General features: G+C 41.1%; 1 protein-coding gene across 3 annotated transcripts; it reads right to left on the bottom strand.

Moving 5' to 3' along the window:
• Positions 1-6,041: 6,041 nt before the first annotated feature.
• On the bottom strand, positions 6,042-26,669 carry EOGT (EGF domain specific O-linked N-acetylglucosamine transferase). Of its 3 annotated transcripts, none has more exons than XM_082060378.1 (17): positions 26,153-26,667; positions 25,626-25,672; positions 24,602-24,831; positions 23,737-23,837; positions 23,076-23,184; positions 22,896-22,990; positions 21,676-21,780; positions 20,413-20,519; positions 18,601-18,704; positions 15,971-16,063; positions 15,150-15,221; positions 14,525-14,611; positions 13,340-13,408; positions 11,946-12,007; positions 10,748-10,867; positions 9,638-9,740; positions 6,042-9,259 (listed from the first exon to the last, which is right to left on the bottom strand). In XM_082060378.1, the coding sequence occupies exons 3-17, from the start codon at positions 24,809-24,811 to the stop codon at positions 9,113-9,115; spliced, it is 1,584 nt and encodes a 527-aa protein (XP_081916504.1). In that variant the 5' UTR covers positions 24,812-24,831; positions 25,626-25,672; positions 26,153-26,667; the 3' UTR covers positions 6,042-9,112. The 3 variants fall into 3 exon arrangements, with proteins under 3 accessions (XP_081916504.1, XP_081916503.1, XP_081916505.1); XM_082060377.1 differs by having other exon boundaries at positions 24,602-24,826; XM_082060379.1 differs by lacking the exon at positions 14,525-14,611 and having other exon boundaries at positions 24,602-24,826; positions 26,153-26,669.
• Between the last annotated feature and the right edge of the window lie 768 nt (positions 26,670-27,437).

Raw genomic sequence — 27,437 nt, 5'->3', positions numbered from 1 at the left:
GGATATGCTGGGGGCCAAAAAAGCTGCAAGGAAATTCTGTAGTTGCTTCACATTTTGATGTCCAGTAAGATTTTGCCCATAGCAGGATTAGCACAAGGTTGTACACAGGATCTTCAGTCACATTCCTTTTCATGCTTCTTCATTTAAATGTCCCAAGCACAAAATTTGACAAGCAAATCACCATATTACTGCATTCAGGAGAAAACTTTCTCGTGCAGCAGTGCTCTGACACAGCATTGCAATGCATATATTCTCATGAAAGATGCTTTAATAAACTGCTCTAATAAAAATGATCTGCCAACAGAAGAGTATCGACTGTGTAAATATGATATTGGAGAGTTGTTAGAAAGTAAATACGAGAACAAGTAAACACTGTATTATTAAGAGAGGACAAAACCCAGAAAGCCTTGGAAAGAAGCAAAATTTTTTACAATGTGCAAAACATAAGGTAAAAATTTTTAGCTGAGTACCGAGTCAGTGGGATCTGGGATGTCCTCAACCAAGTCCCTTCCGCGGGGACCAAGGCCACGCAGACAGGGTTTGTACTGTCCACTGTTGTCTCCAAGGGAAAACAGCATCCTCAGCTGATGTCATTCCATGAAGCTAATATTAAATGTTTTCAAATCTGATCAATAAAACACAGTTTACATTAAATGACCAGAGAGCTGTCAATTTTGTTTTTTTAAATCCTGGACTTTCTCATGAGTTCCTGACTCGAAAGGAAAACATTATGGTTATTAAGTAAGTAATGATTGATTTATTACATACCCATTTGGAAGTGTTTACTTTGAAGCATGCATTAAAAGGTCAAATATTCCCATGTTTTTATTTGGGTGGAACACTAAAAACATTGAATAAATAATATCCAGGGGTGTTTTGCAGCCAAGGGCATTAGAAGGAAGTCTGGTCTACCTGTGTTCCCCTTAATCTACTCAGGGCTTTTTACGTTTTGGGCTTTTTTTTTTTTTAATGAAATGTTTTAATATTCTGCATTGGACTAACTACATAGTTTTCTTCTGTTAGGGAAAAGTAGTGCTGCAAATAAGCCTGATGCCTTCTGGGGTCACGGTTCCTGGATGCAGACCTGCAGACGTTACACACAGAAACTGGGGGGCTGGGGAATGGCATATTTGGCAGCGATTCAAACACCCAGGGAGTAAACTGATTGCTTGCAAGAATTCAAATCAAAGCATCGCTCAGACTTCAAAATGTACAGCCACACTTTTCAGCTGCAATTGTTCCTGTTGACAGTTATCCAACTTCGTAATTAATGACAAAGCAGGGAGTACTTTGTACTCCAAGTGCACCTCCAGCAAAGGAATCCACTGCGTTCCCCCAGTGCTAACACAGCCGCTGCTGTGGGACGGGTGCTCCAGGGCTCCAGGTCCCAGCAGGAGTGGGGTTTCCACCCAGCTGTCTGGGTACCAAGAGCCTCAGTGCCTCGTTCCCCATCTAAAGAGCCATTGAGCCACTTTCTCCCTCAGAAAAGCTCCCAGGCTTCAAAGCAACACACGTTCAAGCATCACTTCAGCATGGACTCGGGTGCTTTGCAGGAACTGTGGCACACGAGCTCTGGCTGCCCAACACGTTTTGCCACCAAGGTCTCTGCTCCTCACCAAGCAGGAGAGTGATGCGGGCACTGGAGGCGAGGGCAGAGGGTCCAGAGCATCCCCCCCTGCCCCGTGCCCGCTGGAACACTGCTGACACAGATACACAAATAACCAACAATATTAAGCCACCACGGAGAAGGTAGTTTTGTAAAGCAGAACGCAGGCTGCTTAAATAATGAATTAAGAGGCATCAAAGAATGCGTATGTAACAGGACAGAAAGGGAAGGTCTGATATTTTAGACTATGCTAGACCACAATGAATAAATTATAAGAAGGCCTGAATACTTTACTAAGTATAAAGACGTCTAGCAAAAGAAGAGTTCCTACACTTCTCATCCCCCACTGGGTCTCAAATGAAGATCAAGCTGCGGGCTCGGTCAGCCTGCAAGGTTTTTTCCATGTACATTTTCATCTGGACTGAGGTGTCTTTATTTAACAGCATCCGTTCTGCCTTGGAGCCTTTTACACCAGAGGCAAGCTTGCTTATTTTTCTGATGCTGCTGAAGTTCTCCCAGTCATAACAAACTAAGAACGCCCGGTCAGTTTGACAAAGATGAAGTGATAGGTAGGAGGCACATTTCATTACACTACCAAGGTAGTGTAATGTGCCAAGCTTTGGCACGGTAATTGGTGAAGAAACAATTCAGAGCTGTCAGCTCTGTACACACGCCTGTTCCCTGACTGATGTGATGAGTCCTCGATGGGGTAATGAAGGATGTCAAACGGCGCTCACCGCCGTGCGCGCACCCTCGCAAAGCCCTGGCCAGCGTGACCATCCGTCCCCATCACAGACCTGGCTCCCCCGACACCTCCTGCACATCCCAAGGGCCAGGACAGGTTCCTGCACCTGACACGTGACCACGACAAGGATTTTAATTACTTGCAGGATGCAAAATAATCAACTGCTGAACAAGAATGAGTCCTGCTGCAGTCTCCACCAGCACTGCACACAAACTGCACTCCACGTTCAGGATCTGTCCACGTTCCTCACCTGACACAGACTCACGAATGACAGCATAGAAGTGACAATCGGTAGCAGTTATTGCCCTGCCCTGTCCAGGGCAGCACCCCTATTGCCACAGGGTCTGCCCCACCCCTGCACCCCTGGAAGGAAAATAAGTGTTTCCAGGTTTTCATAACATATGCCCAGAGAGGGACCCCGAGGAGGCCCAGTTCAAACACTGAAGTTAATGATGGACATATCACTCTGGCATCACTGAAAGGGAGAGCACCTGCCTTCTCTTAGTATTTCCATCATATTACAAATCTCACCTGCTTTCTGTTCTTCTTGCAAGGTAATTTGAACAATTACCACCCTGTATTAACTTTTAAAACTTAGGTTTATTTTGCTCAGCTGTTGAAAGCTGTGGGTCAGACAACAGGCAGAGGAAGCAACTCCACCAGCTCTAACCAGCGAGCAGGGGCATTGCAGGACCACACAGCCCTCCCTGGGGCAGCTCAAAGGTTTGTAAAACTGCAAAGAAGTGTCAATTCCATTTTTAATCACCAACTGTGGGATAAGTTTGGTAAAGGGGCAATGTCCAAAGCTCAAATATTTTTCTTTAAAAACAAATGCCTTCATAGTATTTTTTAACAGAAAGAAAAACTCCACCATTTTCCAGTATTGTCTTACTATTTTCTGAGTGCCAGCGGTCTACATTTTCAATTACACCACATGCATATGCACGCACACACACCCCACAGCGAACTAAATGGGAGAAGTAATGAGGTAGTGGAAGGTGCACGATATATTGCCAGACTGGGTAATGCCGTTGTGTACATGAAAATCAAGACTTTGCAACAGAACAGAAATTACATTATCTGGAAAAACTGATGGTTTGGTACAAAATGTTTTTACAAAAAAATGAGAAATGGCATTTTGCTACCAAAGAATAACCAAAAATTATCTTTCAACACCAACTAAGTTGCTTAAAGAAAAACTGAAGAAAAATATTCTGATATTATAGCATCTGAATAATCCTACATTAAAACCTAAAATCTCCCTGGATTAATTTGTTTCCAGGCATTTCCTTCTACAAACAGGAAGGGGGCAAAACAAAATTATCATCTGCAGGAGTAGATGCTCTGTTGTAGCCCTGGGTGAGCTGACTGTCCGCATTTGAAATGAGATTCCCTTTGAACAACCGAGATGACATAGCAAAGGGCTCTAGTGCCACCTTCTGCACTCTGCTGAAACAGGTAGTAAATGCTGCTCTCTCTTACCTGTAAATGGGGTGTCCACTCCATGAAAAAAGACATTTCCAGTTGACAGAGACCCCGGGACAAGCAGCAAACCTTGGCTGAGGCTGATGACCTTCCAGCACCACACTGGGCGAGTGGGCTCTGAAAAGCTGGGGAGATCAACAGGACTGACTTAACCCCACCGTACAGGCACATCACTGCCCACCAACGCATAACCAGGCAAAGCAGATTGCAAGTTCTTGAGGGATGATGTTCAGGAACTAATAAACCAACTCAAATTCTAAGTGATGGGGTAGCTGAGCTTTAGACAATTGATTTCGTTTGCCTCGACTCAAAGGCTTTGTACATTTTTTGCACTATATGGTTTTACATCCTTTCCTAAGGGTCAAAACAGGACTTGATTTTTTAAAAATCCAGGTCAAAAAAATCAATTCCATGTTAAAGGCTGTGCATATTGAAAACAAATTCAAATATTTTTATTCTCAGTAATAGTGTCATTTTCCTTTTTTGCTACCTGTTCTCCTTTTGATTTGCTGTGGAAATATAGGAAGGGGAAGGAAAAACAAGAAAATGTAAATGAAAGTAAGAGAGAAAGCCTGCTCTTTATTTTGGAGTTTTATTCCCTGATTCAGAAAACAAGAGTAATAACAGAAATAAACTTATATTTAATATATAAAAAGAATCATATCAATTTAATTTATTTAATTATATTTGTTATATTTTGTTTATATACAAACATTATTTTTATGTTTTGTCTATATTGTATTTTTATACTATAAAAACATTTCACTTTTCTAAGAGAGGACAGCAGCCTATAAAAAAACCATTTGAGAGTGTGCTGTCAGCTCCACCAAACTGTGGCAAAACACCCCCAGCCAAACCCCTGCCCTTTTCAGCCCCTCTCTCCAGCCCAACTTGCACATCAGCCCCCAGTTCTTCAGCCCGGACCCTTCTCCCCAAGACGCCCCCTGGCAGGGGCTGCTGCCCCCTCCTCATCTGGCTCAGACCCAGGGGAATCCAGGTCCTTCCATTTCTCCCTCCTGAGTCAGTGACAGTAACATTTTCCCCACCTTCATTCCTGACTCTGTCCCAATGGAGTTTCAACACACTTCACTGCATTTACAATTGTGTTCAGAGGTCTTTTGAGCCTCAGGCCTGGGAATGATGCTCTCTCTGCCCACTTAACCCATCTGCAGGCTTTATACTTTTTCATTCTCTTTCCACCTTCCCTCTAGATCTCTCTGTGCATCTCCCTCCCCACCTCCACAAAATCCTTTTAGCAGCTGCACTGAGATACCCCCACTGTCAATTACTCGATACCACCAGTGCAGAAGTTACTAAAACTTCAGACTTGGGCTCACCAAGGCTGGTTCAGTCACTTACTTCTACCTCTAGTTTTTCCTAGAAAGGCTCCCCCAACCACCACCAAGCCCTGTCTGGCTGCTTCAAGGCACAAGCAGCTCATGTGGCCATCCCTGACACCATAGGAAAAACAGGTCTGTGGCAAATAGTTGAAACCACAGGTTGCGGATAAACCATCTGGTTTTAGAGGACACGAGTCAGAGCCCTCATTCAGGTTGAGTGACACCATCCGTAGTTGGCAGCTCCCATTCAGGGTGGATCAGGACCTGCAAGATGAGGAAATGAACTGCACAAAGGATGAAGAGAATTGATGAAGAAACAGCAAAAAGCCAAGTGACTTCGGCCCTTCCAGCGCCAAAGCCAGAGGAGTGTTTAGTAGCAGTTCTTTTATTTCTAGCAATAAGCCCAGTCCATGAGAAACATGTCCAGAGGAGTGGAAGGAAGAGCTCAACTTCAAGGCAAACACTGCAAATTGAAACAGTTATTCAATGTTGAAATGAAAAAAAAAAAAATCACCCCTTCAGATTTGAGCCTTCTGAGCAGATAAAAAGCTCTCAAGGAAAACGTTTCCTTCAGTTTCTCTCCTGCTTAAAAAAAAAGATTAAGAGACATTCTAAACCCTGAGTTATCTCATTAAAGGTAAAACTGGTAAGATTAACAACCAAAATTAAGCAATTCCATTACTAGTTGCTTTTAAAAATTTATCACCTTAATATTGATAACTGGACTCTTAAAATTAATAATCCTGATTTGCCACCTCCCCATTACAAAGCATTTCTCACACCCACCCAATTTCCAGAGAACTTCACAAAGAAATATTGAAAATACCTCTTCAAGACTTCTGAAGTAAAAAGGAACGACACCATATGCATCCATAAATTATTCTTTATTTCAAATCCAACTCTCAGTTTACATTGTACATGAAACAAAAGCAATCCTGTAATTATTCAGGATTGGCCACGTTCATTAAGCCCCAGAACTAAATTCATCACACTGATGCTAATGTGCCAGTTAAACAGACTCTAAACTTCAGCAAACTGGAGACAAAACAAACAAACAAAACCAGAAGTAGCAAGGAACAAGACTCATAGTCTGTTTAGGAAAACATAATCCAGAGCTATACCCTGCCTAAAGAAAAAGTGGCCCAAAAGTCTCATTAATTCCCTCAAATACCGATTTCCAGGCAGACTGAGATGGCCCAGACCCTCTTCAAGAAAGTCATGAGCCAGATCTTTGCTCTTACCCAAATTCTCTCTCAGGATTTATTGGCAAAATCCCATTAATCTCCTTCTACTGCCAAGATAATTTTGCGACTATTTGTAAAGCTAATCAACCAAAATAGTATTTGCATCCCAGTAATATTAAGCCATTAAAGGCCGAAGAATATCTTGGTCATCAACTAGCCAAAGCTGCACTCAAATTTGCTGAATGTTGGCAGGATATTTACCGTTGGATTAAGTCCCCACAGCCTCTCCCCACACACTCAGGTGTATGTTCAACTGCTTGCTCTCCTGAGTCCTAACAGAGCAGCTTCTCATCGGCTGCTCCTGGACAGACTCAAGCACCCGCCAACATTCACACACCGGCTTCAACAGCATCATCTGCAGCGCAGAAGGTTAAACATACACAAGTGTTTTCCACAAACCAATCTTAAAATACCAGGCAACAAAGCCACCAGTGCAAGACAACAGCGTTAGCTCGAAATGATTCCCAGATGCATAAATATGACTGATTGGACCTCAGAATATCAGGCTGACATGGCAGGAAAAAGCAGAGACACATGACTCTATGCAATTAACACTATTTAAAATATTTGCCTCTAAAATCTGGCAAACCAAATATATTACACTTTTTTTTTAAGTAAAAAGCTTTTTTTATTTTTTAAAAAAATCACTTATCTGTGCACAGTTCATAGTTAAACGTTGTCTTTATTTTGAGTTGGTTTCATTCAAACTCAGACATTTTCCTGACTTAAGTTTTAAACATTTTTTGTTTAACAATCCCACAAGGTAAAAAAATACCAACCACACACACAAACACAGGAAATGGTGTTTCTCAAGGGCTTTGTTTTTTTTTTCATGTCAAGAAGTCCAATTTTGTTTCTATAGTTCTTCAAAGTTAAACAGTTTTATCCATCAGTAAAACAATACACTATGCCAAGAATTGCACCAGATACCTTAATTTATCTTATGTACCAGCTGTATCCAGCTTGTCCTATGCACTGCGTAAGGTCGTGAGAGATCTATATGGAAATGATGCTTACGGTAACTCATCTTTACCAGTATAGGCAGGTCAGTGAATGTATCTACACTCTGCGAAATTGCCTATGACTGTTGGAGAATGGAAGTCAATAATATCTACAATTGTACCAGTGAAATGTTTGTATTTACTGTAATTGTCTTGCTTTTGCATACAAACGCATGCTCTGCTTCCAGCCACGGAGACTGTGTGATTATACCGCAAGTCTATCAAGGGAATACATTCCTAAAAAAAAAATGCATAATGTAACATAGAACTCTGGTTTTTATCTCATTGAACTTGATTCTTCCACACATCCTTCTGGCCCCACTTAAGACAACAGAACTACTCCCTTTTTTTTCCTCCCCTCACTACCACCAACAATCAGCTTCAGAGCGAATTTTATAAAGAACTCGGCTTTGGCTTAGTATTTCCTTCACTGGAAACAGTGAATTATGCTACTGGCTTTGGAAGGATTTTCAAAAATTTTCTAGATCAACACTTAGACATTTTGAGAAAAGAATATCAGCAGATGACGCTCTTAATTATTCCAAAAATCAGGTTCCTCATGACTTGATTCCCTTTCAGCTGCAGCTGAAAGATGCCCTATACATCTTATCATTCATCATGAAAATCTAGAAGTCCATTCCCTTTAGTATCCTCAAAAAGACTCAAGTTTTATTCCAATTTGCTCAGGTTTTCCATTGCAGAGCGCTGTTCCATGTGAAAAAGCGGGAAACACCCAGATTACCTGAAGTTTGACGTATTCACTTAGGAAAAGATTTACCTGCTTTGAGATAGAAAACTGACTAAACCTACTGAGCAGACCTGTTATATTTTAGCAGTTAAAACTACAGGGAGAAGCATCAAAGTTTATATTTAAATGCAAAACCATAAGATTCTGCTCTCTAACATGAAAACGTTTCTAAACTTGAAAAAGAAATCTGCAGTGTCTGTTGGATCAAACAACAAAAGTTAAAGCTTTCTTCACCACTTCATTCTCACAAACACTATTTTACAAAGAAAAGTCTTAAAACCTAGAAGCAACACAGGGATGAGCACAGCAGTGACATGGATGGTGACGGCAAGGAACTAACCCCTCATCCTGGAATGACTGCAGCATGTAACTCAACTGCAAAAAGCAACTGCAAATAACATACTGGGCAGTGTCTTGCAATGGGAAGGTGATTCCTATTCAGACACTTACTTACAGGTGCAGAACTATCGTATAATAGCATCCAGCTTCTTAAAAAGAGGAACCAGGGAGCTCTGCCAGGCCTATTTCATTCCCAGAGAGACTGTACTGGGAAGCCAGGCTGTGACACTCCATCCTCCAGCATTTCCTCACGTAATAGTAGACATAAATTATCACAAAATCAGTATCTACCCCAGATAATCTTATATGAAATGGATGGACACATCTTTGTACAAAGAGAAGGATTTATGAATTTGGAATGCAAAAATACAGTGCAAAAAACAAAAATAGCTCTGAAAAAATATTTTTTACATATCAAAAACTCCCAGGATTAAAGCGCGGTATTATAAAGATAAGGTATGGTGCTAAAAGTGGTTTGACAAATTCATAATGGGTTATTGCCCTCGCAGAGGTTTACATATTTCACACCAGCATTTTGCTTTATGTTGTTACAGTATTTTTATGGAGCGTTATTTAAAAATAGTATTTCAGTCGGAAGTCTAATTTAGAATTCATCATGTTTTACCCTAAATGGCCACTTGGAATGCTGTGAAACATGATTTGCAGCCAGAAGCACCAAGTACATAAATTCTTCCACATCAAAGGAGTAGTTTGTAAATTTTGGATGTTCTCCCAGTGTTGGGTGGTGTCCCTAGAAAAAATGAAATAAGACCTTTTAGACAGAAAAAAAAAAACCCATCTTCCATTCAAAAAGCAAGAAAAAAATTAAGCATCTGCCATTTTAAATTATTATTTCTGATCCACTGATCTGCTCTGAGGCAAGAGAGTCAGCAAAGTAACTGCATAACAGCAATGCTATAGATGGCTTGGATTAATGGCCAATTAATTTCATTCCTCTTCTTCCCTCAGCCCTTAATATCAAATGATTTCTTAATCTCAACAGGGAAGTTAATTTGGTCTGAAAAATGAAAATCCTATTTCAAAGATTAGAAACATTGATAGCTGAAGCAAGATAACCTTTAAATGCTTCACATAGAGCACCGCACCCTTCCAGCAGTTCCATCATTACCTGATCTTGAGGAAACACTTTATTCCTTTTTCGCCAAGTGATGTAGTGAATGCCTCTCAGCCTTGCCAAATCCAGGTAACAACGTTCATCTTCACAATTGTATCTAGGGCCAGGCAGAAAAAAGTCATTTACCCACCGAGATGGTGTTTACCAGGGTGACACAGGGAAGAAATAAACAAACAAAAAAAATCCAAAAGCAAACCCAAAAATCTTCAGGTCAAAACATGTGTCGTCCAGTTCTAAGGCACCAAAACCATGGACAAATTCTAATCCATTGAAAACAAGGGCTACCCTCTGTTTTTAACATGTGGCCCAGGAGACACTGGGGCACACCTGCATGTCAGACATGTCCCTGTCCAGTCACAGCAGATCTTGGACATGTAAAAAACCTCTGGGCTTCTGAACTAATTTGGAGATCACAGTATCACAGTATGTACCACAGATTGGACAAAATACCCTCAAGCCAAGATGATGCTGCAAAGCACCAGCTCCACAGCTTTTCCACAGCAGGGTCTTCAAGCAGAATCTCCCAGGACAGAGAATTCAGTGCTCTTCTGAGAAGTATTCTGTAGAACTGGAGTGTCTATTAACAACCACACTTTGTGATAAAATAAGTTTACAAGGAAGCTACCAGAGAAATTTAGGTAAACGGCTCAGCTTGGCCAGCAAGCTAGTGCTCACACCCTGAGCACAGCACGCAGTATAGAAATAACCTTCAGGGGGATCTTTAACACCCTGGACACTGCACCTCATGTCACCAGTTCTCCCGGACCACCAAAATGCCATTTGATCTCAGACTCACCAGGTAGAATCTGACCAGTGAGGCTCTTTTTTTTGCAGTTTTCCCCAAGCAATTGTTGACCTGGCTGCATTTTATTTATACTATGGCATCTTAAGAAATCACATGTTAAACCTGTAAGCTATAGTTATTTTATAATGAAAGCTTCCTCGCTTTCAGTTCCCAGAAGAGACTGCCAAAAATGAAGTCTAGACAAGAATGCAAGACAAATATTCCCAGTCAAATACCAGCAATGGACAGTGCTTCATGAACACATAAGAACAGACATTAGGAGCTGTGTGTACAATAGAGGGAGAGAGAAACAGACTTACAGTTCAAAAACAACAGCCCAGTCTGGCAGAAAGAGCAAATGGGTAAGTCCCGCTCCATGCATCCCAATGAATATATCAGAGTTGTGGGTAATTCTCAGTTGCTCTGAAAATTCAAGTTCCCTGCAGACAATACAATAAAAATGGTTATCTGGCACGCCTATCCATCTCAGCAAGGATTAGTTTCATGTAGAAAGCGCAAAATTAACTTAAGGGCATACTGAAAAGGAGAATTGATCTTTCAAGGAACAATTCCAAGAATCACAAATGCTGCAGCCAGCAATAACTCAGCATGGAATTAAAAGAAAGGCAGACAGGTTTCAAAACTTCACAAGAGTCTGTTCCACAAATTTTCTTTTTTTTTTTTCCAAGTTAAAGTTTCTGCAAGTTTGGGCATTTTTCACTTGCCTTAAAAAAAAAAAAGCAGCATCTCCTTCTAAAAACAAACAAACAACACAAACAAAATCAAAAACCCCAAACAAACAAAAAAAAAACACTAAACAAAAAACCCACAAGCAAACAAAAAAAACCCACTACATAAAAGACCTAATTGTTTTTAATGTAATGTAGAAGCATATAATTCCCATCTAAAGATGTGGATACCCAAGGTGAACTTATACAAAGGGCATCCAGCAGAAATTAGGAGACCAGGCTTTTCTCAGCTCCTGGAACTGTCACTTTCTCAAATCCTTTGACTGTAAGCTCCAAATAAAGTATTAGCTTTAAATAACCAGGTGTTCCCTGAGCAAACAAGGAAAGAATGGACTAAAGATACTTAATTGTAAGAGAAGAAAGACAACTGAAACGGGGCAAGTGCAACAGGCTTCACTTGCATACAAACAGTTCATAAATCAGAAAGGAAGAGAATAACAACCTCTCTGATCATTTGGAAGCGAGTATAAAGAAACTGGCTTAAATCGCAACAATAAAGTTTAAACTGCTGTAAGGGCAGACATCAGGGAAATGCTTCTAACTATGACAACAGTGATGCTGCAGGATAGCTGGGGAAATCCATAGTGCATCGTAGCATGGGAACACTTAACTAGCTCACCCACCACTCCCCTCAATAACATCCTTTCTTACCAGTTCTTGGAATTTGCAAAGGTCAGACATTGGGGCTTACATAGCTATGCCTGCAAAGAGCTTTCACCAGCCATAGGCAGCGTGAGATCACACTAGTTTCTTCTATCAACTTACGTACTTGTATTTGTAGTCTACCACTTTGACCTTCAATGTTGATACTGTTTTCAAAGCATTCACAAGCTAAGGAAGAGAATAAAAACAAAATTATTTGATGTCCTCCTTCAATTAATTCCTCCCCTGCACTCCTGATCATTTTACACACTCCTTGTCACCCACCAGGAATTACAATGAGTGAGACAGAACATGCTATTACTACTGTATAAAGGAGCTGTTCCCCTCCTTTTGTGCCTTCCCATCCAAGCCACACACGTTATTCCTGGCAGAGTAAACCCTGGAGAGGAGACTCAGATTTCCTGCCCTCTCACAGACGCTACTGTTGACTTTCACATGCTCCACAACTCAATCCTAAACCACTCAAAGTAGTAGGAGTTTTGCCAGGAATAGTGGGAAGACGTGGCTGGATTTCCAGAAGATATACCAACACCTAAAGAAGCAAATTGGTAGCTAGGTGGATTTTCAAAAATACCCTTCCAGGTCAGATTCCTACTCAAATGAGAAGTGAAACCAGGCTAAAGCCTGGGCTTCTATCCTAAAAGGGCTTTTTCCAAGTCTCCAACCCATAGCCAACAGGAGAGGGAGAAGAAGCCAAGCATTTTCTTTTACAAAAGTACAGTAAAGATAACATTAACTTCTCCCTTTCTGCCATGTGTTCATTATCAGAAAACACACTACATGTAGTAGTGCAGGCACGCGCTGTGGACAGTCTCGCAGAAAAGGCACAAATCAGCCATCTGAGCTCTGCCTATTCTGCCACTGAGCTACTGCATCAAACAGGCCTCGGTTTCTCCCTACATAAGGTGAGGCTGATAATGCAAACTCATTTTTGTCAGGCACGAGCAGCTAAAAATGAACATCAGTATGAAAACATTAGATATTGTCATTTTACCACAAGAGAAGCCACACCGTAGTTCCGCTAAGTTGCACGATTTAAAAACATGAATCAATATGAAAATTCATTAAGTTTTGAATGCACATACTCAGACACAATAGCTTATGCATTTTAATCTGCAAGTATAACAGAGGTTTTTGTTAGTCTTCAACACTGGGGATGCTAGAAATAAATGAGATAATCTGAAAGCAAAAAACTGATTTTATCAGAAGCTCTGTAGTGTCTGTTTGTTAAGAGGAAATACTTTTAGTATTACATCTGTCATCTTCCACTGGCTATTTAAAAAGGACAGCAAGGTTCAGTGTGTAGTGTACAGACACAGAGACCGGTTAAAAGACATATGCGAAGAAATTTATATTAGAACTGAACACATTTGTCCAAGATTTGTCAGCAGATAGATGTCATTGCTGTACCCAAAAAAAAAAAATTAAAAAAAAAAAATCAATCCAATGAGCAAAATTAAAGTCCTGACAAATTTGTGTTAAAAATAAAAAGGACCATACCTCATTCTGGTTTAATATTTTCCGGTAATCTGTACTACGTGCAAGTATTGTGACTCGAATTTTTCCATCCTGAAAAGAAAGAAGCAGCAGTGTATTAGCTATGAGACAGGCCTCACTAAACAAACCTCAAATGCTTCCATATTTACTTTTGGCAATTATTTGGGCAATTAAATATGTTCCTTCCCCATGTAACAGATGATGTAACCACCTCAAAATTCGTATCATATTTTCCAACAGATTAAAAGTGTCAAAAACTTTGTGAAAGTCTGACTATTAACAAAGTATAAAACATTTTCTGAAAGATTTATTTAATTCAGTATAAAAGAGCCTTTGTATTACACATTATATGGCAGTTTTTGAAAGCAGCTTTCAGGGTGGCTTGGAAAAAAATATTTTACTTCTATAACAGTTCCTCCTTTTACCTCTTTAAATTAATTGGACTCACAGGGGTGTGTTCCAAATGAAATAAAGAGATTTAACTGCATGACTCCCATTAGTGTCAGCAGGAGAAGCATAACTAAATGCCTGTGCGGTGCTTTGAATGTGTGCCCCTCAGCGATAATATGTAGGCTACTCTCTAGCAAATACTTCAAGAAGCCCAGAACTGCCTTATCCATCAGCGCAGCCATTGCAACAATTTGCAAAAACTACCAGTGTGTAGAAGAGAGAAGCCCAGGGTCAGATGGTACCAGGCAGGGATCGGAAGGACCAAATTCAATCATTTCCTCCTCTGCTCTGAGCTCAGCAGCAGCTCTGAGGATCGATAAAGAGCACACTCACTGCATTGCTCTGTGAGACCCGCTCTGCTGGAGCCAAGGACAGCACCTTGCCAGCTGCTCCACAACTGACCACGCACCACGTATCTTCCTTAACTAGGAAGGACACAAAAGCCTTGAGCACAGAGAACAGAGCTGGGGAAGAGATCCCAGGGTCAGAAATAGGATGTTCTAAAGTCTGTCCTATGAAAATAAGACATGAGGGCAACTGTCACAAACATACAGAAATGTTTGCTGAAGGCCTTTAAAGAGCAGGCTGACTTACTGGAAAAAAGATTCCGAGCATCACACTAAAGGAAAAAAAGTGCGTGATATGCCATTATGTCTCGCTGGGTCCAGCTTGCTAATGCTGTTTCTCTGGTAAGAGTCATCAGCTCCATATTACAGCTTTATTATTCAGTTATCATACCTTGGGTCCTTCTTGTGTGATATTTAATCTGTGCAACACATGCTGAGAAAATGCTCTAAATAGCCCTGTACTGTGACAGCCTGAGATCTGAAATTTAAAAGAAAAAATCATTAATATGAAAAAGTTATTTTGCTCAGAAAACCTCTCTTTGTGGTCAAGTCTTTTGCCATTCTTGTGGAACAAAAGCCCAGTATCATGCACTGCGCTAAACATGTCACTATTCACTGCAACACAAGCGGTACGTTCATTTAGAAAGAAAAAGAACTCTCACTACAGTGTTACAGCCTGAACACATGAGCTAATATCTCCAGGAAAGTCTGTCAGTGTACAAGCTCTTGTGCTCTGCAAAAATACCAGTAAGTTCCCAGTGCCCAGCCATTAAAGAGGAATAAAATGCATCTCATGAGCTGTGACATACAAGATCACACACAACCAGTTATTATCAACCAGCTAAAGTAACTTCAAAAGCCTGATCTTTAGGGAAGATCACTTCACCAGGAGTTGCATAGGCTTTCAGGGCAGTACATTTCATGATAATGCAGCTGTTGGAGAGATTCATTAGCTCAGATTCTATACTGTCACACACACATCTAGTTAACACGGTGGATGGATAAAAAGGACTCACCAATGGTGTGTTATAAAACAAGCCGTATCGCATCCGAGGCAGTAATGAGAAGACTGCTTCTTTAAAGCATACCTGCAAAGGAAGATCACAAGAAGTTACACTGCACTGCTACCTTCTGCTGGCACAGCCCCTGCTCATTCAGTGGGATCACGGCTTACACTGAGCTCGCAATTACACGTTCCTGTCAAGAACATCCTCACTTCCTTCACTGTGCAAATGAATAGAACAAAGACAATCCTGATCCCAGAAGAGCTGTCACTAAAGATGTTACAGATGCAAGTGTGGGAAGAGGTAAAGAAACCACCCCCAAAACAGAACAAACATGAACTAAATAGAAGAAACCAGTTAGAGAGTAGAGACCTTAAGACAGGTTTTAAGGGATTTAAAAGACCAAAATGAGCTCTGAATGAATGGGTAAATTTTTGGTGAGAGTAGAATTTTTTTTTTAATGATAAGCAGCAGGTATACTAACAGTTGCAGGGGAAGATAAACACCTCAGTAGGAATCAGGATACTAGAAAGACAGCACCATTTGAAAACCCTTAATTTCAGTAATGGGTCCTGCAGAAGTAAAACCAATATACAAATACCACCTCCCAGATGACACAAAAGTTAGGCCCATCTATACAAAGCACAGACATGCCACAGAATCAGGTTACAGCTCTGTCTCATTTGTGAGGTAGAGTACTCATATTACACAAATTAAATATGCATGGAAAGTATTAATGCTTTCCTCTGAAACACCCACATCCACAAACTTGAGAAACTGGCATATTTGCTACATAGTGACTATGAATTAAAACAAAATATAAAATTCCATACCCTTTTAGAGTCAAAGGTTTTCAAGTGTATTATTTCATAATCAGTAAATGCCTTCCATGTCTCAGTGAACAGGTCACCATAGCCATATGAGCTCTAGGAGGAAAGGAAAAAACACAAGGGCATAATGATTACACAAACACATAAAACTCTCTTAATGATTTACAAGTTCTGTACATCAGTTTTAACATACAGTTAATATGTGCATCCCCACCATGGGACAGCCTAGCACAGAACACACACAAACCCTACCTTTACAATGGCAGTTAACTCAAGTTACCTGTCAAGTAGTAAATTTTTAATAAAACGGTTCTATACATCAGCAATCTAGACAACTCCTTCAGTAACAGATTAGAATTTCTGAGTTGGAACCAAGTACTACCTATGACTTTCCCCAGAGACAACAGAACCCAAGTTAAATATGAAGTAACAAAAACACAGAGATGGTAGAAGGCATGAACCTTGACTCCTGAGACTAAAAAAAACACCTGGGAATTCAAGTGCAACAGTAATGTTGGAAGTAAAAAGTCACAACCAGCCTGTTTCACATTTGCCTCTGTTTTGGGATGGTCACTTATATCACAAATTGAAGGCAATGATCTGATTTGATGGAAGAAACAGCCAGGAAACTATGTTTTGCATTACTTTGACAAGCTTTTATATCAAGAAGTTTCTCTGAAGGGCAGTATAAATGCTCTGTGGAACCCTTTAAGACCCGTCTACTCCCTACAACATTTACCCAGCAGCAAGGGCTCTTGCCTTCAAATTTGTAATATTTCCTACACATCTGAGGGCTACAAGTCACCACCTCTGGCTCTTCGAATGCAACTAAATATGTCCTCAGTAGCCCTGGTACCAATTCTTGCTTAAAGCTTCCTTTCAACTCTGGAGCTGGTTCAGGCTGCTTGGAAAGTTATGTGGAAATATTCCCAACAACAAGTTTGAGAATAAGACTACAAATAACTGCAGAAGAGAACAGACATGTAGTTAAATGTAAAAAATTTTAAAGGGTGCCAGATTTCCTTCAGTTGAAGAGATGCTGCCTTCCTCTTCTTCTGCCATTAAGTTTTAATGAATTGTAGAATCCACACTGCTTTCTGGCCATCTCTGTCACAAGAACTGCTCTTTCAGATTAGAAGAAGAGAACTGATCTTCAAAGCTGTAAGTATTACTTTTATACTCTATCTGCTCTTCTTAGAAGTGCTTTATAAACATTTCTTTCCTGTATTTACAGTCTACAAATCAACAACCAGAGGACTTCCTACTAATTTTCTGCTTTGTTTAACCTACATTTACAAACATTATTGTTTAATAAGAACAGTGCACTGATTCTACAGTAGCTAGAAAGTATGGCCAAATCTAATTACATCAAGAAAAAATAAAAGAGAATGAAGAATAAGCTCAAGTCCATCTTTCAAGCGGTGTAGACAGTTCATCAGGAGTTAGTTGATGCCATCATCTGGTTGTTCACGGTAAGGAACTCAAGCAGACTGAGCAGTTAAGACATTTAAAATGATAGTACCATGACAGTACATACTTTGCATGGTACATTTGAAAGTTATTTGATTCAACAACGTGATATAAGAAAAAGAGTTGCTTTTCAAAAGAATTTACAGGGCTGTCTGACACATTTGATCTTTTCAGAAAGTCAACAGAGCCAGATTAACAGGTCCCTGTATAACATCTAGAAAACTTGCTGATCTAGCAGGTGCACTAGTTTAGCTTTCAAAATACAAGACAACTAGAAAAAAGGGTCTCACCAAAGAGGTTTCTTATCAAATAATTAACAGGAGATATTTGCAGCTCTCTATCGAATATAAGTTGTCCTTACAGTAAATACTCAGAAAGAGAACCCAGGATTTTATGAGAATGAGACAGACACGGGACAATATTGTAGTCAAGGATGGTGTTATTTCTGGACTTGATTATACATGTTACCTGGCATGCTACAAATTGATTAGTTTTTCGTTGTTTTTAACATTCTCCTACACAACTTGAATACTGGCCAGAAAAAATAATATTACTCTTAAAAACAGTCATGGTTTCAACTCAGCAGTACCGCAGAAATAGCCCCACGTTAAAAATTGCTTTATATGTCATCGTGGCATTCTAAGAGGCGATTGAGAGACGTAACTGCAAGACTACTTAAAGGAATTAAGTATTTAACTCTGTTTTGATACGTATACGAATTTCATTTAGTTGTTTTCCTTATTACAGGCTGCACATTACTGACTTCAAAAGATGCGAGGCTGCATTTCTTTTTAAATATAGGATAGTTTTGAGTAAATCTACTCCAATATTCTCAGAGGAAAAGAAGTCTACAGAAAACAGCATGAAATGTACAAATGCCACATATTAGAAAAACAAATAATGTTATTTTTGGGGTCACACCAAAAAAAGCATAATTATGTACTAGCAAAAGATGAGCTATGTTCAAACAGCACGTGGCTTATTGTCAAAAGTCTGTTACCTAACTATTGTTCATGCAGCTGTATTAACAACATCCAAAAACTTATCGGTTCCACATGGCTAAGCCCACAAGAAAGCTATGTATTGTCTACCAAAAGCTTCAGGGTCTCTATGAAGCAGAAATACAACCCTTTACAAATAGGTTAAAAGCACAACAGACTTACAGTATCCCACATGACTATGTTGACATCAGTGCTGAAGGAATTATTAATATGCTGCGTAATATAAAGATTGACGAAATCACAGAAGTGATGGTACATATTAACACCTGAGAAAGAAAGAATTGTTAGCAAAATACATTACTCACTCTTTATTGGTTCAGGCTTTTTTTTTCATTAATAGTATCCTGCATCTTATACTAGTTTTCCCTTGCTTCTGACTGAATGCTTCTTAGATACCCTAAAAAAGCAAACCTTTAGCAACCAAGGTAAGAAATTTGAAGTAAAACGTGTTTTTAAAGAGGTCAGAGAAATTAGAAGAGTGGTCAAAAGACAGCATAAGAAAAAGATAAGTTTCACATGCTACTTCTCATTACAGTCTGCAGCTGCTTTCAGAGGTATATGAACAAAACTACTGCTTTAACAATAGCTAGTTAGACATAAAGGAAACACTAAACCCAGGCCTTTGGCACTGATCTTAATTCTGCTTTATTAGGGTTGAGAGAAGCTCTGTCTGCAGGACTACAAGACAGAACTTGTACTTTTACACGAGCCAAAGCCCAATTCCTCAGGTTTTCTCTCCAAGCATTCTTGTTCATTCTTGGTTTCTTAATCTAATACCTTAAGACCATGGTGCATAAAAATCTACCATGAAACAAAGGAGCTAACATAGTCCAGTCTCCTTGCTGGTGAAGACCAGATCCCAGGCTTGGAACCATGTGCACACAGTCCTTATTTCTAAGCCTCTGACCAAGAAGAGCTGCCATGATAGGAACTGGCTGCTGTGCCTCTCATGCTGCTCAAACAGCACTTTTCCCCTGCTTCCCTTAAAACGAAGGGCTGGACAAAATCACCTCCTGAGCCACAGACAGACCACCCCTCTCAAAGGTACAAAGTGACAGCAAAGCAACGCTCCCACCATTCAGGAGCCTGCAGGGGAAGAGGGACAATCCAGTTCACAGTTTGTCGCAGGGTCAGAACACAGCAGACAACTATGCAGTTTAAACCATCGCTTACCCCACAGCAGCTTCTCTGCATGTCTACAACTTGAACACCCCCACTTCATTAAAATTTGTTTACAAAATATGCTGCATGAACAAAAAGGCTGGTGAACTTCCAAAAACATCAGAAACCACTGGCTTGGGTGCTGCCCCTCTCAAGGATTTTGGCCGAGCGTTGCACAGCATTCACCAGAGCTCTCTGTACTGACATAGCCAACTTCTTCCTGTGGCTTTCCACCTAAACTTGAAACTTTAAGATTAAAAAAGGTCTGTATTTAGTTTTGTGCATTTTGGCTTTTCTGGGATGGGCGAGGGGACATATTTTAATCAACTAATGAAACTTATTCCCTTGAGCTTTGTCTTTGAATACTGCTTCTTCTCCCAATGGACAGAGAATCCTCAACTACTGAATACATACCACAACACACGTACACACCTATGTCTTGTGCTTTATGGTATGAAAACTGTCATCCAGAAACACAGTCAAAATCAAAGAGTCTATACAGAAAAGTATTTGGCACAAAGACTCTGTCAAAACACAGTGGAGAGTCAAGGACTGTGCAAAACAAGTGGCAGGAGTTTTATTCATTTATTTATTACCTGTGACAAAATGTAAGAGTTTTAAAATCTGAGTTTCCAGCTTCATAAATGGAACTACAGAAAAAAAGGACTTTAAAATTCATATGATTTTTCAAAAATAAAAATATATTATAAGCAAACTTGACAATAACAAAGGCATAATGTAGTTGGGCAAGTTGTATATGAGGTCTTTTTACTGCAGTCCTGGAGGATAAAAAACACTAACAACACCAATTACCTGCATCTAATTTCATGAAGTATGTTGGCTTTTCAATAACAACATCACACTTCTGATCTTCTAGGGGCTTGAAGTCTAATGCAGTAAATGTCTGGAGTTCTGCAAACCTATGAAGATTCAATCACACAGAACATGCTTTGTCATTAACACACTTAAACAAATGTACTTCATACATCTAAGATTTCAGAACTGTTCATCCAGTCCATTTGATTTAATAGGAATGCTGAAAACTGATAGAGTTTGACAATTAAAATGATTTGAAATTGTAATGGAAGGTTCTTCAGGTTATGAGCTTCAAGAGGTTAAACACTGCCTTTGATCTCAGGAGGGAGCAGCACCTTTGATCTACAAATCAAGGCAGCAGAGATGTAACAAAGAGCCTTAGAGCCAAGATCTGTGGGTCTCTCCAACCTGATCCGCATTGGCAAAGACACTTCAGCAAGATCTTCATGCTTTGGTCGGAATAATGAATGGAGATGCAATATTTGTTATTCCTGGATCTCAACAAGGATGAGCAGTTGAGATGACAATAGCAGGTAGAGAAGAAAAGTCTTTTCCTCCTCTCAGCTCCTCTTAACTGAAACCGACCACCAATGCAAAATGAGGAAAAAAAAAATACGAGAAAAGCATAAAAATGAGTTCTTATATGTATCTTGATGTCTCCAGTTCCTTCATGCTTCATCAGTTAACCAGCAAAGCAGCTCTGAAGTGCTAACATACAATCCATGATACTTAACCAGCTACTGCTAAGCACCCTTTGCACTTCCCACTTGGCCTGCAGACTGTTGCCCATTTCCCATTCCAGACACAGGCTCCCCTGGGAACATCGTGCGAATAAATACCCAGATCAGGTGTTGCATTAGCCCCAGCATCGCCAAGGACTGTGTTAACTACGACACAAGTACAAACTTCAAGGCACTTCACAACAAAACAATTGTCTCCTTCTAGAAGCAGATCAGGTGTACAACCAGCACCCTGTCCAGAGAACATCTGAAGGTTAGAACTTCAAATTACAAGACATTTTCAGATCTTTTGCTGCAGTAAATTAGGCATGACACAATTACACATGGCGTAATTGAGAACATTCTACATAGATGTAATTACCAGGCGTACCCTATATGAACTCTCAAATTGACCTTACAAAGGAGCAACTATTTCCTCAGTATTAAATCCCCCCCACAGAGCTGCAAGTGGCAATATAATATATATATATTCATATATTAGTAAGTGAACTTGGAAGCAGCCTTGACAGATGATTCTTACCAAGACTGCAGAGGGCTCTTGCGTTGACCTTCAGCCAAAAATGCTTGAACATCGAGCGTGCAATGACCTCCAATTTCTCCCTTCTGCAAGAAGTCTTCTTTGAATCTAATGCAAATTAGTAAAAGTCTATCAGCTTTTGTGCAACAGTGTTACAAGTGCTCTGCAATCTCAGTTACACACTCAAATCAGCGCTAGTTAGTCTCAATTTAGAAAGGTACCTCACACATATTTAACACTTGAGTATTTTCTTCTGCATAAATCAAGCATTTTCCACAATTCCCCAATAAAGATAGTGGTGTCCTTGGAGTTCAATTTAGAAAACAGCACTAATTCACCCAGAAATGTTATTAAGAATCATTTTCACATACTCAAATGAGAAATTTAATCAGATTTGGTACATGATTACTTTCAGGAGTAGCATTAATTGGGTTTTTTATTTGTTTTTAATAACAATTTCTCACTGAAAATCACCTCAGATTTCATAACCCAATTAGTAAACTAGGAATTTTATACAGCATACGAAGAGTTAGGTGCAAGAAGGAGTTGCATGAAAATGAACTGCCAACTAAAAGCTCTGTCTAAATTATCTTTTAGGATAGGCTGAGAAGATGAGAAAACCTGTTGTGAAGGGTATCAGCAACAGAAGCATGAACCAGCTCTTTTCAAGTCATGTACCCAAGACACTGACTTCAAAGATAAGGCAGAAGGAAAAATCAGTGATGCCAGTATCAGTGGTATGGAGTTTTTTACCCTGTTTTCCAATATGCAGTATTTTAATTTGAGATGGAAGAGATTCATGTTCAAATCTCTCTTCAGTCTCACTGTATCTAAAAATGTAATTCCTGGTTCTGGTATAAAGGCACCTGCTATAGGAAAGGTCCTCTCAGTGCCTCATACAAAACCAGTTCTACTTTGCACATCACCTGATCAAGAAAGGAGGTGAGTGAAGACACAGAAAAGTCGTCTTCTCTTCCATCAGAAAGCAGGATTTCAATCACCCATTATCATTCCATAAAAGTAGGAGCTTAGGTTTTTAAATAACCTGTACTGCTGACAGCAGCAGCAAACACAAGGTGTAGATCTCAACAGGACCTTCAGCAACAAGTCCCTGATCAGCAGTAAAGCCCACGGCAACAAGCACACCAGCTTTGTTAAACAAATTCTGGAGTCCTTTTCCCTGCCGTCCCTTGGTTTTACTACATAACAAGCAAATCAGAGACCTGTCATGGTTTCTCTTCACAGTTCGTAAATCAATGTACAAGTTTGTTGCTCTGCAGTGCTGAAGGTACTGAGAACAGGTCAGAGATGAATCTCCCTGTTAGGAAAGAGTAGGATCTTGTCAGCAACAAAAATTATGTTTGAAAATAGTGAAAACTATCACATCTATCAAAAATACCTACCGTTGCTGCAGGCTTGCAATGGGTTTTCATTTCATTGAGCCTCTCTCGAATGTAACCAAAGTCAGCTTGTTTCCAGAATATCTCTTGGGCTGTCTCAATGTCACTTGCCCTGATGTATGAAGGAGAGAGGGAAAAAAATCAAGGCCTATTGCTCAATTCCAGTAATAACTTTAACAGATATTTTTTTCCACTAAAAGTGGAAAAGAAGAGCCAGTTGGTCACTTTGTTCACATTTAAGATGCAAAACAGGAAGCAACTTATCAGCTGCATGTAAGGGAAAGTATCAATGACAATTTAAAGCTATTCTTCCGTAAAAGGATGTAATTTTTTTTTCACATTTTTCCTCTGCTTTTAAAGCTAAGAAAGGAAATCCAGAGTTATTTTAGGAATCTGAATTCAAGGCTAAATCAGAATAATGAAAACATTGTGTCAGAAAGTATTTCAAACAGTATTTTCTTCCTTAAAAAGTTAAATTCTTAAAATCATCTTGAAAAACATCACATGTAAATACACACATATATAGACGCACACATATTTCCACAAAAAAATCATCCTTTAAACTCTATACATCACAATAATGTTAACTTCAAGCTAATATGAAAGTGAGCACTATATTCTTTTTTTAATATACTGTATTTTACACACATAACATGACACTTACCATCCAGTTTCAACATAATCACACACTGGGTAACTGAACCTGTAATCTGATTTGCAAGATTTCTCATAACCCCAGCAGGATTTTAGTTTCTTCAAGTATTTCTGTAACACAGAATAACTGAATCAAGTTATGCAACTGTAAAATGGGAAATGCCTTAAGTTAGTTGTTAGCTTATAAACTACCTTTTGGTAATAAATCTCACATAAATTACTTTTGTTTTGGTCTGTTTTCTAATGGAGTTTAAGAAAAAACACCCGAAGTCTTTATGCACAACAGAGGCTCCAAAGACACATGCACAGCAACACTATCCTTGTCTTTAATATGTCTGTTCTGGGACAACCACTTTTCCTGACCCAGTGAGTAGGATTCCAAACTTTTCACATCGCTGATGGATATAAGAATAGGTAAAAGAGCTACGATCGCACAAAGGACAGTGCAACCACAGGGTAAGATTATATGCAACCACAGGGTAAGATTAAATCGGCATTTTGTTGATTTGCCTATACCCTTGGCACTTCTGCAAAAGTACTGCAGCACGGGCCTAGAAACTACTAACTCTACTGAGTTCAAACTCCTTTTGCATGTGCCGGAGTCATTAAGATTAAGATCATCGTTTCAGCTCTGTAACAATTAAAAGAGGGAGGATAAAAATCTTGCAAAACAGTATGTTAAAAATCCAGTCTAGTCAAAGCCTCAGATTCAGGAAAAGCCCCATACAACTATTTCAAAAGCAACAACTCCAACTCTCAGTGGAACCAACCAATTGGCAAGGAGACCAATTCATCACCACCTTTAACTGCCATGGCTCCCAGAACAAACCACCCCAACATTATACGTGAACAAACAAACAAGCAAGGAGACCTACTTTATATGGGCAACGAGAGTCCTGCTTACAGATGCCAGCAATATGCTGATTATTGTGCAGAAAGTAGGGAATATGTTCATCTGGCAAGTTGATAGCTTTGTAGCTATATAATGGCTCTTCTGGAATGTTTTTTAATTCAGTAAGATTTTCAGCTTGGGAATTAGCCAGAATTTCTTGCAGCAGCAATCCAAATGCAAGCAACATGAACATGGCAACCTGTGAGTTCTATACTTATTAAAAAAACAACAACAAAAAAAGACATCATATATTCAGCATAGCACATTTCAAGCATACTAGACAATATTTTGCCAAAGTCAGTCACGTACTCAAAGAATTTGTACTTGTATTTCTGGGGTGATTTCTTTTTCCTATGAAAAGTAAACTTTCACTAAGAGGCTAGACTGTACAACGTCAGGATTATCTTTGAATCATTAGTCATTGAGGGTTATTACGTACTCCCAACTCACAGTCAAACTAAAATGGGTGTGTTTACTTTAGCTGAATCCCAAGGGATCCTGAAAGTTCAAATGTGGAAACTAAGTATAGAGCATGTAACATCCAGTCAGTAGGATAAAAATGTAGAAGTGTTGGGGGGGAGGGGTGAGAAGAAGAAGAATTTTAGTTTAAAAATAAGTATAAAAATAATACATTCCCCACTTTGGAAGAAACTAATCATTAGCTGAAGGAAAACTATGCAGTCATAAATAAATGGTCAGACTTAAGTCTGTTTCAAGATGCTTGTTTTCAGTAGCTAACATAATGTTAAAGAAACTTTAAATACTGAGCTATATACATAAAATTGTAACTAGAGCCCCACACATAAATATATACTCTAAAGCAGATTGGATACCTTTCTGATAATAACAACAAACACCCCTGCTTTGAACCATTAAACTTCCTGAGAAAAAAAAAATGGATGGCCTGTATTTAAAAATCCTTTTTTGGCATTATAATTTGCCAAAATTTACATGCTTGCTAGCAACTGAAGCCGTTAGCAATATTCCTACAATACAAGTAGTTTTACCTGTTTGGTTTGAGGAGAACTGCTTTGGGCTTCTCAAGTACACAAACCTGGTGGGGGGAGAGAAAAATTGAGTTACGTACGTCCTGCAAAAGGAAGATTGCTCAGCAGACAGTCTTGCTTCTTGAGAAACATTCACAGCGATGAGAGGAACCTTCCAACAGCCCAGAGCGTTTCTGACCTGCCAGGGTACTCGGATCCCTACAAGAAAGCAACTCCCCTTCCCTTTGGCATGCATTCCAGGGCATGGGGCGATCCCGAGTGGATCACAGCGCACCCCATCCCCAGCCCAAACCAAACCCTGTGCTGCGGTGTCTGGCTCCCCCAAAACGCTGTTGCCCCCTACCCATCCCCTGGACCCTGGCTAAGGATCGGTCACTTCGGAAAGGTGCCCGACACCCAGTGCCGGGCCTGTGCCAGTGTCCAGCCCGCACTAGACTCAGCGTTGGACCTGCTGCCAGCCCCGAGCGAGCCCCATCCCGCCCGGCCGAGCCGCCCCCGGCGCCGCTCGCCCACGCCGGGCACCTCACCTCAGCTCAGACCCGTCGGCCCCGGGGAGCCCCGCGGCCCATGGGACCGGCTGCTCCTCCCGTTACGCGCTCGCCGACGGCCTTAATCCTCATGCCGCCGCGGCAGCTGGCGGCCGTCCCGGGGGGAGCGCCACGGCCCGGCCCCGCCAGGCTCCGCGGGGGAAAGGCGGCCGCCGTGAGAGGGCGGCACCGCCGCCGCGCCCCTCCTTCACACCCGCGGGGAGCGGGGCGGGCGGCACCGCCACACCCCGGCCCCCACCGCGGGGGGGACAGGGCTGCGGCGGCCGGGACCCGCCCCACCTGGAGGCGGCGGGAGCGCCGAAGCCGCCGGGGAAGGAGGGCGCGGGCCGGGCCGGCGGCGCCGCTCGCCGGAAAGCGGGCGGGGGGAGCGGGTTGGCCTCTCCTGGCGCTCTTCAGCCAGGTGGAGCCGGGTCGGTGCCCGCCAGCCCGGCTGCGGCCGCCCGGGGCTGCGCCGAGCGGCACCTGCCCGGGGGCAGCACCCCCGCCAAGGGAACGCGGTGCGGGAGCGGGGCCGGCGGCGCGTCTTCCTTCTGCTGCCGGAAATAAAGCGCTGCCGCCGCCTCGCACCGGGAACGGCGTCCTCAGGATGTGCAGGAAAAGGGCCTTTTCCTGCCGCCGCTCAGCAGGAAGCGCAGCCTCCGGGCACCCCATTGTTTGAGGCGGGCTCACCCCCGGGAGCCCCGGCTTTCACACGGCAGCGAGAAGCGGTGCCGTCAGACACCTTCATATCCGCAAGCGGGGAGGTTAATTAACCCCCTGCCAGGCACCCGGCGTCGTTCCTGCGCTGCCTCTATTGACAACTCACATCCTCGTTCACAGTTTTAGGCAATTCCCGCTTTGACAAGCACCGCAGGGGGCGGAGGCACCGCCCCTCAAATGCTTTGAGTCCTTCCAGCGCAGGAACGGGCCCTTGTCCCCTCCTTCACAGGTGGGGAGAAAGGTACAGCCGTCGGTCACAAAACCCGCGGGGGATCAAGCACCCAGGGCACCAGCCCCTTACAGACACCACTGGATCAGAAATGTTCTACTTCAATAGAGAAAAATAGTCTAAATTTCACATTACCTTTAATCCCATCACTGCAGTGCATTTATAAACAAACCAGTCTCTTGTACCTAAATAAGCCACAACACCACAAGATTAACTGGCCTTTCCAACTCTAAATTCAAACTACAGTTGATATGGTCTAACTTTAGCATCAGGTTCATACACACCCACCCATCACAAAACTATTTTTCAGTCTTTTCTCAAAATGAACCAGAACAC

This window comes from Streptopelia decaocto (assembly GCF_964273445.1).
Source record: "Streptopelia decaocto genome assembly, chromosome: 8".
NCBI classification, from domain to species: domain Eukaryota; kingdom Metazoa; phylum Chordata; class Aves; order Columbiformes; family Columbidae; genus Streptopelia; species Streptopelia decaocto.
The sequence above is the reverse complement of the archived record's forward strand: the minus strand, read 5'-3'. Positions and strand labels throughout refer to the sequence as shown.